Genomic DNA, 11,446 nt, shown 5'->3' with positions numbered 1-11,446 from the left:
CCTGCAGTTCAATAAGTTCGTGCTGACAGGCTACCGGCCGGCCAGCAGCGGCTCGGGCTGCCTGCGCAGCCTCTTCTACCTGCACAACGAGCTGGGCAACATCTACACACACGGTGAGCCGCGTCCCACTCCGCGCATCTGCTCCCCGCCCTGCTTGTGTGGGCCCAAAGCCCCAGCTCCCTGGTCCCGGCTAGTCCCGGCCCTGACTCGGCTAGGAGCTGCGGTGACAAAGCTCCCATTGTCCGAGCCCTGCTGCCAGCTTCCGCTTTCTCAGCAGGGGGTGGGGGCAGAACCGAAGAGAGGAGCAGAGTGGGGGCCAGACGCAGTTAATCCCGCTGAGCTCAGCCTCGGTGGTAAGGAGCCCTGTGTCAGTCTCCTTCACAATGCCAGTGCCCAGGGCACACTTCCCGGCCAGCACCGAAGATGGGTGTTAACTGTGTCCAAGAATCCCAGCCCCAGTACCTCCTGCCCTATTGCCCTCGCCTCAGTTCTGCTTGGCCGTGGTGCTCCCTCCCCCATGGCACCCTGCCCCTCTGCCACTCTGCTGACACAGACTTGCCCGTCCTTGAGCCGCCCCAGCCAGAAGAGGTGCCCAGAACCACCTGGGTTTAGCCTTGCGGACCCTCCCTGGTGACAGACTATGAGTGGCCAGACCCCCTCCAAGAGTGGGCGAGCAGCCAGAGTCCTGGTTTGCCCTGTGAAAGCAATACCATTGCCCCTAGGGAGAGGTAGGCATCCCCCAGAAGGGCTTTGAGCCTCTGGAGAGTCAGAACAAGCTTTCAGTCTCACTATGAACTTGCCTGGCTTTGCCCTTTTCTGGAAGACAAAAATACCTCCATCCTCCATTTGTGTGAGCATTTGGAGAGGTACTTGGTAGCTCTGGGGTTGGTGTGTTGCCCACATGTCCTACTCAGAATTTAGCCTGAGGTCACACCTCCCAGGGTTCCTGCCGATACCCCAAAACAGGCAGTGGTGGGGCCTCCTGCTTTAAGGGTGACAGCAGCTTGGGAGGGAGACTGCCTGGGCTTGTCCCGTCCTTTGCTTACTGCTGGGTTCACCTGGGGCAGGTTAAGCCTATTTCCTCACCTGCAAAGAGGGCTCATGATCCGTACTTCCCAGAACTTCGGCGAGCCATGAGTTTCCTGTCTGTGACCCTGAGCTTCCTCCATGCTGGATTGATTGCTGGATATCAGCTTCAGACCTGTCTCATTCTCATCCTCTTGTATCAGCTTTAGACTGGTCCCCTTCTGGAAGAGATCTGTGCTGTATGCTGAAACTGCCTGATTGATAACTGTCTCCCTCCCCCAGGGCTGGCCCTGCTGGGTTTCCTGCTATTGGTGCCGATGACCTTGCCCTGGGGTCAGCTGGGCAAGGATGGCTGGCTGGGGGGCACACACTGTGTGGCTTGCCTGGCCCCCCCTGCAGCCTCAGTGCTGTATCACCTCTTCATGTGCCACCAAGGGGGCAGCCCTGTGTATGCCCGGCTCCTCGCTCTGGATATGTGTGGAGTCTGCCTCGTCAATACCCTCGGTGAGCCAGGGATGGGGGAGCGGAGGTTCTGGCATGATCCCCGGGCAGCCTCAGACTTACTGCCCTCTCCTGCTCTCTCTCTCTCTGCAGGGGCTCTGCCCATCATACACTGTACCCTGGCCTGCAGGCCCTGGCTGCGCCCAGCTGCCTTGGTGGGCTACACTATGCTGTCGGCCGTAGCTGGCTGGCGCGCCCTCACAGCGCCCTCTACCAGTGCACGGCTCCGAGCTTTTGGTTGGCAAGCTGGGGCCCGCCTACTGGTGTTTGGGGCCCGAGGAGTAGGGCTGGGTTCAGGGGCTCCAAGCTCCCTGCCCTGCTACCTGCGCATGGATGCACTGGCACTGCTCGGAGGGCTGGTGAACGTGGCCCGCCTGCCAGAGCGCTGGGGTCCTGGCCGCTTCGACTACTGGGGTAATTCCCACCAGATCATGCACCTGCTCAGCGTGGGCTCCATCCTCCAGCTGCACTCCGGTGTTGTGCCTGACCTACTCTGGGCCGCTCACCATCCCTGTTCCCCGGACTGAGCTGCCTTCTGCCTGCCTGTGGCCTCTTGGGGCCAATAATGCCACTGTCCCTCCTTCTGCTGGTCTGCAAGGGGCAGGCTCCCTGGATGCTACCAGTGCACAGGACTTCCAAGCTGAGATTCCTTATCTTTTTCCCTGTGGAAAAACCTCTCCTACCCAGGCCTGGAATTCCAACTTCCCTTCCTGCTTTGACTTCTCTACTATCAGCTGGAAGGACATCCCCCACACCTCTTTATCTCTGTGACTTGTAAGGGTTGGGTAGAGGGACTCTGGAGTCGAATCTCGCTGACATTTAGAATCCTGCCAATTTATGCCATAATGGCCTCCCTGCCAGTCTAGAGCCATCACCTTATCCTGCCCTTCCCATAAGAGGCCAGCCCCTCTGCCCATGCTTCATGTCCTCCATCTGTCCCCCTTGCATGCCTCCCTAGCAGCCAGAAGCTCCCCTCTCCTGTCCAAGAGACTGGAGTAAGGGTACGGGGCAGCAGAACCACCCCCGTTTCCCAGAATCATGTAGACACCAGCCCTTCTTGAATCAAGTGGCCAAGAGACAGGAGGGCAGTGGCTGCTTTTCCCACACAACAGGCACAGATGTACAGTGAGTGACTCCAGACGCAGCCCCGCTGAAGTACCATGGTTTGATGATCCAACCTGTCCACTGGGGACATGCTCACTCAGGAAATCTTTGCTCCACACAGTGTGTGGCTCCAGGCCTCTGGCCTGAGGCTGGGATAACGGGGCTCTGCAGCAGGGCTCAGCCTCAGGGCTGGATCTTTCCAGAGGCCCAAGACCCTGGGCAACATTAATAAAGCGACAGGAAGCATTGTGTTGCTACTCGAGCAAGCTTGGGTACTCCCAAGATTCAAATACTTTTTATTAGACACAGGAGCTCCCAGAGGGATCCCACCTTCCCAGGGGAGGGACAGGAAAGGGGTTCCAAGGTTAAAAGCACCAAAGTTGGGCCTGTGGTTCAGACTGGGTCTAGAGAGTCCTCAAACAGGCTGAGGAGGTTCCGAGGCTCAAAGGAGGGGAAAGAACCTCTAGGAGGCTCTAAGTCCATGTCACTCAGGTCTAGGGCATCCCTTGGGGGGAAGGAACAAAGAGGAATGACACTCAGGATCCCAAAGCCAACCCTGGCGAGCCCCAGCCCTCCAGCCTACTCACCTCAGTGTGTACCTGCCCTGGGGTGTGGAGGTGCTCCTGGTGGCTGGGCCCACGATGGCCTCTGGGGAGAGTGAGGGCCTGCAGGAGGGTGGGCAAGACAAGCACTGTGTTTGGGGAGTGCAGGACAAGACCAGTTCTGACCCAAGTTGGATCAGTGAAACACAGTGTGCTTTAACCCCTCAAGTCTACCTGACCATACCAAAGGCCACCTCTGTCTTTTCAGAACACACCCAGCTTCAACTAAGCTGCATTTTAAGAGAACTCTTTATAAATGAAGTTTTTCAAGTGCTTCCTCTGTTCTCTAAAGTGGCCCTTACAACAAGGGTGACATTAGTATCAAGGAAGGAATTCCTCCGGAAAGCTATGTGTCTGAGGCCGGGAATTTAGCTCAGTGGTGCCGCTGCCTGCCTAGCAAACACAAGGTCCTGAGTTCAATCCCTGGTACCAAAAAAAGAAAAGAAAGCTATGTGTCTGGAACATGTAGCTTTCCTGTGCAGCAGTTTAATTATGGCCTCTCACTTGGCCATCAGGAACCTGTGACTAAGGTGGGATGGGGGACTGTCAAGGTTTAGGAGGCTTTGTTTCACTCAGGGAAGGACAATATCTTATCCCTGAGGACCAACAGTCTCTACTGAGGAGGGGACTATCCCAGCAGGGGCACTGGCCTGCCTGATGCAGCTGATATACAGCTGGCTGTGTGCCGCTGCCATCCCACGGCCGAGCCACACTTAACATAGGCAAGGCTGACCCATGCGGTATGATGCAGTAAGGTTTGTGACAGGCTTCCATCCACTTCTCTCCATAGGCCTTGGGCCTCCTATGTGGCATCTAGTCACAGTGATGTCCCCTCACCCCAAAACATCTTAAGCATTCACCTACCCTATGCCGTCATCATCCCAGCTGCTGGAGTGGCTGCTGTCCAGGAGTGGGCTGCAGGGTGGTGAGCCAGGTGGGGTGGCTGGTGGGGCTGGGGGCTGCAGCCAACTGGCAGGGTGAGCTAGGCCATGCCAGAGCCAGCACAACAGAGTGAGCAGGGCCTGTGGGGAGACTGAACCTTAGGAGGCCAGGCAGGTCCTGATGCAGGGTGCAGGTGGTATCCCAGCACATGGCGGCTTACCTGCCACAGGGCCCATCCTCGACTCAGGGCCTCGGCAGCCATGTACCACAGGATGCTCCAAGGGCACGGCTGCCTCAGCATGGGCAGGGCCAGCAAGGCTTCAGCTGTAGCCCGCAGCTGGGGGTCAGGCTCCAGCATCATGACAAGGACAGACCGCAGCTCAGTAGAAAGACCTGCCCATGAGGCAGAGCCATATCAGGGACCTCAGGGCACTAACCAAACCAAACCAAACCAAACCAAACCTACTCCACAGCTTAACAGTAGTCCCACAGGCAGCCATTCCCTGCCATATACAGGGAGCCCATCCCTGGATCCCCACTCACCAGCAGTGAACTCGGGGGGCAGGTAGCCCTGGCGCAGCTGCTGCCAGCCCTCCCCACCATGGGGTAGCTCCATGTTGCAGGCTACTTCAAGGATGGTGAGACCCAGACTGGGAAAGACAAGGGATGAGGATAGAAATGGGCAGAATTGGCCCTGGGACACTGACGCCAGTCCCGTGCAACCTTAGAGGGTAGGAAAGGGCAGCTCTCTTCTACCATAAGCCAGATGAATGAGGGAAGAAGGGTGAGAAGCTCTAATGAGGTCCCAAAAGGGCCAATGACCCCAGGTAGGACCTGAGCCTCAGGGGATCTTGTCAGAAAGTGTGGACCCTACACCACCTCACTGACAGGCACCAAGGTTTCTATAGTTACTGGTATTAGCATCTTTCTGCTAAGACTTGTCAGGTACAACCATTGGCGACAAGGCAATGGCTGACAGTGTGGACTTAGAACCAGTATTTGGGCGTAACCTTAGCTACTGACGACTTGGGGCAAGTCCCTTCTGCAGTGGAGTAATGGTTGACCCTACTACAGAGCTGTGAGGACTTGGTAAATCTACACAAAGGGTCTCCAGGGGGCTTGCTGCTTATAGGCAGCCAGCTCCAGAGATCCCTCTGGAGGGCAGGGGCATATCCCTCTGCCTGAGACCAAATATTCTCCAGACCTGGGGGTCAGGAAGGAGCTCTTTTCCTGGGGAGTCATTCTCTCTGCTGACCACCCACAGAAAAGGCTGCCTACATCCCATCACAACCCCTTCATGTCCCAGCCCTTACCTGAATACGTCTGCTGCTGTCCCGTAGGAGCCCTGCAGCAGCTCAGGAGCCATGTAGCGGGGATCTCCCTCCTGGGCCTCACCAGCTCCGGGAGTTCCCAGCTCCACCAGCAGCCCAAAGTCACCCAGCTTGCAGCGGCCACGGGGTCCCAAGAAGATGTTGGCTGGCTTGACATCAAGGTGGACTAGGCCTTGCCCATGAAGGTGGGACAGAGCCAGTAGGGTGTCCCGCAGGTAGCCCCAGACCTGGGCCTCTGGCAGGCTGGTACCCCAGGCCTCAGAGTGTTGTTGAAGACTGGGCCCACACAGCTCCGTCTGCAGGTACAGGATACCACCCTCCTCCCAAGCCTGCTCCAGTCGTACGCAGTGCGGGTGCTGCCCCACCTTCTCGTGGCTGCACACCTCAGCCAGTTTACGGGCCCGGTCCTTGGGGCCCCGAAATGGTGACATGGAGCGCTTGACTGCATAGAGCTGGCCATCTTCCTTGGAGCGTACCTGGAAGAGAGGTGGTGGGATGGGAAGGTGGGCGACAGGGACACAACCACATTTAACATATGTAAACAAGGTGCGGTGGCACATGTCTATGATCCCAGCTCTCCTGGAAGCTGAGCAGGAGGATCACGAGTTCAAACTTAGATTAGACCACTTAGCAACTTAGACTATGAGACTTTGTCTCAAAAAAAAAAAAACAAAAAAACAAAAAAAAACAAATAAAAAGGCTGGGGATGTAGTTCAGTGCAAAGGCCCTAGGATCAATCCCACTACCAAAAAAACAAAAAGTTTTGAAATTTAAAAAAAAACCCTATCAGCACTGTGGTGCATGGGGCAGTCTCTACTCTGATTGGAGACTCCAGGGCTCCAGAACCCCAGAGGCAGTATGATGTGTTGTAAACAAGTTGTCTTCTAGAAAGGCAGTTGATCCAGGGGCCGATGCTGCCTGCATTTTAAACAATACTGTCTTCAATACTACAAGGGAAAACTACCATTTCAAAGAAAATATAATTAATTACAAAATTTTAAGTTAAAAAAAAAAAGGTGGCAGGCAGGGTGGCAAGCCTACCAGCATTGGGGGTTGTAGCGGGGACTACACTTGGGCCTGCTCCAGGGGCCAGGCAGAGTTCTCCAAGAACCCCAGCACAACTGGCTCCAGGCAGAGAGATGGCAGCCGGGAGTACTGAAGGGTGGTGTGCCAGGCTCCAGACAAGGCACCAGTGTACATAAAACAGCCCTGGGAGGGCCTGCAAGGGGAGCATGGGAGAGCAGCCAATCATGCACAGTAGAAAGGCAGGCTGTCAGAGACAGCGAGGAAGGAGCAGGCTGTCCAGGACACTGTCCCACCCAGGGGAGGAAAACAAAGGGGTCCATAGGCAGGCCTAGGAAGCCATCCTCTCACCCACCTTGAAGACCTCTCCAAAGGAGCCATGGCCCAGGCGACTGAGCCTCTGGAAGCTCTGCTGGAAGAAGGACTCTGGCCTGTTTGGGTCATACCCAGGGCTCTGCAGGAGCTCTGAGGCCTTGTCCTGGAATGACACTCTCCGAGGCTGGGGCTGGTGCCAGCCCAAAGTCCGAGGAGGGAAGAGACGGCTGACAGGGATGCTGCCCTTGGCAGGTGGCCGTGGGGGCAGGCTCCGGCTAAGCCCCCTGGGCCTCTTGAGAGAAAACCCAGGCTCTGCATGGCGAAAGTAGGCTGGGACTGGAATAGGGGTGCCACTCAAGGGTGGCGGGGTGCCCTCAGTGGGCACAGGCATGGCCAGTGCAGGAAGCCCTAGAGGCAAAGATGGACTCCAGTTACAAAGCAATATGTCCACCCAAATGCCCAGTCCTGTGGCCCCTAAGAAAGCCGTGTCTACACCTCACACATGCGCTGCTTTACACACATGAAGGCAGTGGGGGCCACACGCACCTGCAGGGAAAGGCAGACGACAGGCAGTTACACACTTGCACAGTGCACTGCATCTTGGAGAGGACAGAAATATGACAGGGAGACAACAAACCCATATCCCCAAGGGTCTCACAGCTCAGCAGAAAGGTTAAAACTGAGATGGCTCTCAATGGCCATCCCTGTAATCCCAGCCCTAGGGAGTCTGAGGCAGGAGAATCATCATGGGATCAAGGCCAGCCTGGGATACATAGTGAGTTCAAGGTCAGCCTGAAATACATAGGGAGACCCTGTTTCAAAAGAGAGAGTCCTGCAGTTGACACCTATACTTCCAGCCCTCCTCGCCATGACCGTTTCCAAGACCGTGAGATGGATATATCAGCACCATTCCACATCTCCAACTTCAAAGTAAAAAGGCTCTGAGATCCTAAAGTTTATTTTTTCCTTTTTTTCATTTTTGTAGTTGTGCCAGAAATGAGAGTGGAGTTCCACTTGCAGAGTGGCAGTGTGAAGAGCCCTCTGGGTCTATTCCCAGGGACATAGGCAGAACAAGTAAAAATCATTCACAGAAAACACTTGAGTTTTTGGATGTAATAATATGGGCAGAGAGCAAATGAAGAAACGTATCAAATGTATAAGAGAAGGGCTGGGGATTTAGCTCAGTGGTTCCACTGCCTGCCTCGCAAGCACAAGGACCCAAGTTCGATTCCCAGTGACAATAAAAAAGTATGAAAGTCTACCAAATCTTAGTAAGAATATCAAGAATGTGTGGTGCATGGAAAACAAAGCATTATTGGAAGATGTGGATAAGAAATCTGGGCTCCTGCTCCCTATCAAAGTTAGTCTATCAGGGGGTGGGGATTTAGGTCAATGGTGCTACTGCCTGCCTTGCAAGTGCAATGTCCTGAGTTCAATCCCCAGTACCAAAAAAGCAAAAACCAAAATGAGGGAATCAGCTCAGGAAGGGCAGCCTCTCAGCACTTCTCAGTAATTCAACTCCACACAGCATAACTGCCCACTGAACATGGCAGAGGGGCAGGCCAGGAGCTCCCTTCCTCTACCTCCCAGCCCCCACTCAAGTTTGAGGAGCAAGCCCCAGAGTATGCACGGGAAGGAGGCTCCACACTGTTCCAAGCAGTGGCCAGAGGCACTTTCCCAGCTAGTCCTGCTTCTCACTCAAAGGGAAATATGCCACTGTCCCTGTCCCCAGCATGTCTCAGGAGTTTTGCTCATGGGCAATGGCAGGATGTAAAAGAGAGCCCTGAAGCTGCCCCCTCCCCCAAAATGAAAAAGTGTAGGGAAGTGAGTTTGGCATATGCAAAACCCTGGGTTCAATACTCAGGCAAACAAAACAAAACCAAAAACCCCCCAAAAGCTGAAGGCCTAAATAAATTAAAGGCATTACATGTTTATAGACCCAAAGACTTAATATATAAAATGGCATTATTTTCCAAACTGTGGTCTGGGAGTAGAATGGTAGAGTAGCACGATGATCCTCAGTACCACAAAACAAAAACAAAACCTCTCCAAACTAATCTACAGATCCAGTCCATTCTATCATATGGAAATTTCAGTGACCAAGAAAAGTTAAACAGAAAAACAAACAAAAAATTCAGAAACACATAGAGTTGGAGAACTCACACCTCATCTTTTTTTTCCCCCTTTGGTCTGCATTTGAGCTGGTTTGGTTTTGAGACAGGGTCTCCGAACTTACCATGTAGCCCAAGCTGGCCTTGAACTCACAGGGATCCTCAGCCTCCTGAGCGTGCCACCAAGTCCAGGCAGATTTCAAAATTTACTACAAAACCACAGTAATCAAAACAATGTGGTATTCACATAAAGTTATAGAGGTCAGCTGGGCATGGCGGCAGAGGCCTGTAATACCAACACTCAGGAGGCTGAGGCAGAGAATTGCCTCAAGTTCAAGGCCAGCACTGGGTACATACTGAGACCTTGTCTCAAAAATATAAAAAACAAAAACAAGAAAAAGACAGGGCCAGGGATTTAGCTCAGTGGTTCTGCCACCTGCTTGCAAGTACAAGGTCCCAAGTTCGATCCCCAGTACCAAGAAAAAGATATACAAAGGAATAGAATCGATAGTTCAAAAATAAACCCTTAAGAACATAAATGAATAAACCCTTTCTGGATGTGGTGGCACATGCCTGTAATCCCAGATCCCTGGGAGGCTAAAGCAGGAGGATCTCAAGTTTGAGCCCAGTGCTGGGCAACTTAGTGACTTAGCAAGACTGTGTCTCAAAAAAGAAGAACTAGAGCCAGGGGATTAGCTCAGTGATTCTGCTACCTGCCTGGCAAGTACAAGGTCCTGAGTTTGCTCCCTGGTACCAAAAAGAAAAAAGAAAAACTAAAAAGGCTGGGGATGTAGCTCAGTGCAAAGGCCTTGGGTTCAATCTCCCAGTACACTATGAATAAATAATTAATTGGGCAGGGGGTTGGGCTCAGTGGTTCCGCTGCCTGCTTTGCAAGCCCAAGGGCAAGTTCAATTCCTGATACAAATAAATAAATAAGCACATAAATAAATAAATTAATAAATAAATAATAAACACAACCATTCATGGGTTTTATTTATGGTTTTCTTTCTTTCTTTCTTTCTTTTTGAGACAGGATCTCACTATGCAGTTCAGACTGCCCTGGAACTCACTACGTAACCCAGGGTGTCTCCAACTCGAAGTGATTCAGCGATCCTCCTGCCTCAGCTTCCCAAGTGCTGGGATTACAGACATGCGCCACCATGCCCAGCTCATTTAGTTTTCAACAAGAGGGCCAAACGATTTGATGAAAGGGTGTAGTCTTTTCAACTCCTGACAGTAAGTTTCTACATGCAAAACTAACTTGGATAAGTGGCAGGCTGTCAAAGACAGCCCTGACTTTACATATTTTTCCCCAGTAAAAATAATTCATCTATTGCTTGGGAGAAATATTAATGGTTGATCTTGGAATGATATCTGTGAGTGGTGTTACATATATGCAAGCTATGCATAATATTAGTTTTCTGAACCTGGGACATTTTGAATTCCAAAATGTACCTCACTTCAAGGGTTAATGGATCTGTCAAAACTTTATGACCTCACGGAGGGCTTAGCCCAGTGTTTAAAAAGTAATGCTAAGTATTATACATAATATTCTGGCTGGTAACTGAAAGAACACCCAAAGTATAGTGGTGCCAAGGTACCAGTGACTGTGTATGTTGAGCAGAGAGGGCTGTTGTGTTGCCACAATGTTAAGAGAAACAAAAGCAAGAAAGCAAAAGGGAGAAAGTCAATTTTGAGAGGAAGCCACAGTGTATCAGAAAATGCCATACCTAGCACAGGGTGCTGACTGTAGGATTAGTGTACTGAAAGGTAGCCTGCTGTTGTTATGGGAGTAAGCAGGTGAAGCAAGGGATCCTGCTAGACTGTCTGAAAGGCTCACCCTACATCCTCACCTCTGCCTCTATTTAGTTCATGAATCAACTCCCGAGCCTTTTCAAAATGAGGAACCAGGATGACAGGATCTTCTAGGGCTCAGATTAGAAGTACAGCCTCCTGGGCTGGGGATTTAGCTCAGTGGTTCTGCTGCCTGCCTTGCAAGGACCAAGTTCGATCCAAAAAAAAAACAAAACAAAACACAACAACAAAAAAAGAAGGTCGGCCTCCAGCTCTGGTGCAACCTGGTGTGTACTAGGCACCTGCATCTTAAATCAGTTTCCAGGCTGTGTCAAAGTCACTTACATTCTGGCACTTGCTTCACTGGCCAGACCAAAGAGCCTTAGGGATGGGAGGGGACGGTAGGGAGGCCAGGCTGGGGGTGCCAGGCAGTTTCCAGGGACCTCAGGACTAGCCCACAGCCCTTACCTTTTCACTGGGCAAAGCACATCTGCGGACCTAGGTCTACCACAACACTGAGTTCCTCCCTGTAGGGCCGTGGCTCGATTCGCTCCGTGGGCGGGGAAAACCCTGGAGAACAATTGGGGGGCTCGGCCAGTCAACCGGGAGAGGCTGTCACAGGGGCCAGCGCGGCAGAGGAGACTCGTTGCAAGCCAAGGAGAGCAGAGCTGGGTGGGATAAGCGCGTCCAGACCGAAGGGGGCAGGCGGCTGAGGGGGAGGAAGCGCGCGACGCCAGGGACGGTCCCCGGGGAGGGG

The 11,446-nt window shown here is 52.9% G+C and overlaps 2 protein-coding genes across 3 annotated transcripts; one reads left to right on the top strand and one right to left on the bottom strand.

The window, feature by feature from the left end:
* The first annotated feature begins 6 nt into the window (after positions 1–6).
* Positions 7–2,893, top strand: Paqr4 (progestin and adipoQ receptor family member 4). The gene is made up of 3 exons (XM_010603584.1): positions 7–113; positions 1,309–1,530; positions 1,621–2,893. Exons 2-3 carry the CDS (start codon positions 1,344–1,346, stop codon positions 2,052–2,054), a joined length of 621 nt encoding a protein of 206 aa, XP_010601886.1. The 5' UTR covers positions 7–113; positions 1,309–1,343; the 3' UTR covers positions 2,055–2,893.
* Positions 2,894–2,924: 31 nt separating this feature from the next.
* Pkmyt1 (protein kinase, membrane associated tyrosine/threonine 1) lies at positions 2,925–11,237 on the bottom strand. Of its 2 annotated transcripts, none has more exons than XM_010603581.3 (8): positions 11,158–11,237; positions 6,825–7,330; positions 5,429–5,922; positions 4,659–4,765; positions 4,336–4,508; positions 4,098–4,255; positions 3,219–3,296; positions 2,925–3,136 (listed from the first exon to the last, which is right to left on the bottom strand). In XM_010603581.3, the coding sequence occupies exons 2-8, from the start codon at positions 7,173–7,175 to the stop codon at positions 3,025–3,027; spliced, it is 1,473 nt and encodes a 490-aa protein (XP_010601883.1). In that variant the 5' UTR covers positions 7,176–7,330; positions 11,158–11,237; the 3' UTR covers positions 2,925–3,024. The 2 variants fall into 2 exon arrangements, with proteins under 2 accessions (XP_010601883.1, XP_010601884.1); XM_010603582.3 differs by having other exon boundaries at positions 6,825–7,192.
* Between the last annotated feature and the right edge of the window lie 209 nt (positions 11,238–11,446).

This window comes from Fukomys damarensis, unplaced genomic scaffold, assembly GCF_012274545.1.
Source record: "Fukomys damarensis isolate Sample0158 unplaced genomic scaffold, DMR_v1.0_HiC HiC_scaffold_34, whole genome shotgun sequence".
Classification (NCBI taxonomy): domain Eukaryota; kingdom Metazoa; phylum Chordata; class Mammalia; order Rodentia; family Bathyergidae; genus Fukomys; species Fukomys damarensis.
This window is presented reverse-complemented; position numbering and strand designations above follow the sequence as displayed.

Coding starts and splice junctions, on each gene's coding strand:
- Paqr4 (XM_010603584.1), top strand. CDS start 1,344: ATGACCTTGCCCTGGGGTCAGCTGGGCAAGGATGGCTGGCTGGGGGGC. Junction 1,531..1,620: donor CTGCCTCGTCAATACCCTCG/GTGAGCCAGGGA, acceptor CTCTCTCTGCAG/GGGCTCTGCCCATCATACAC.
- Pkmyt1 (XM_010603581.3), bottom strand. CDS start 7,175: ATGCCTGTGCCCACTGAGGGCACCCCGCCACCCTTGAGTGGCACCCCT. Junction 5,923..6,824: donor CCTTTGGAGAGGTCTTCAAG/GTGGGTGAGAGG, acceptor CCTCTCTTCCAG/GTACGCTCCAAGGAAGATGG. Junction 4,509..4,658: donor GCCCCCCGAGTTCACTGCTG/GTGAGTGGGGAT, acceptor CCTCATGGGCAG/GTCTTTCTACTGAGCTGCGG.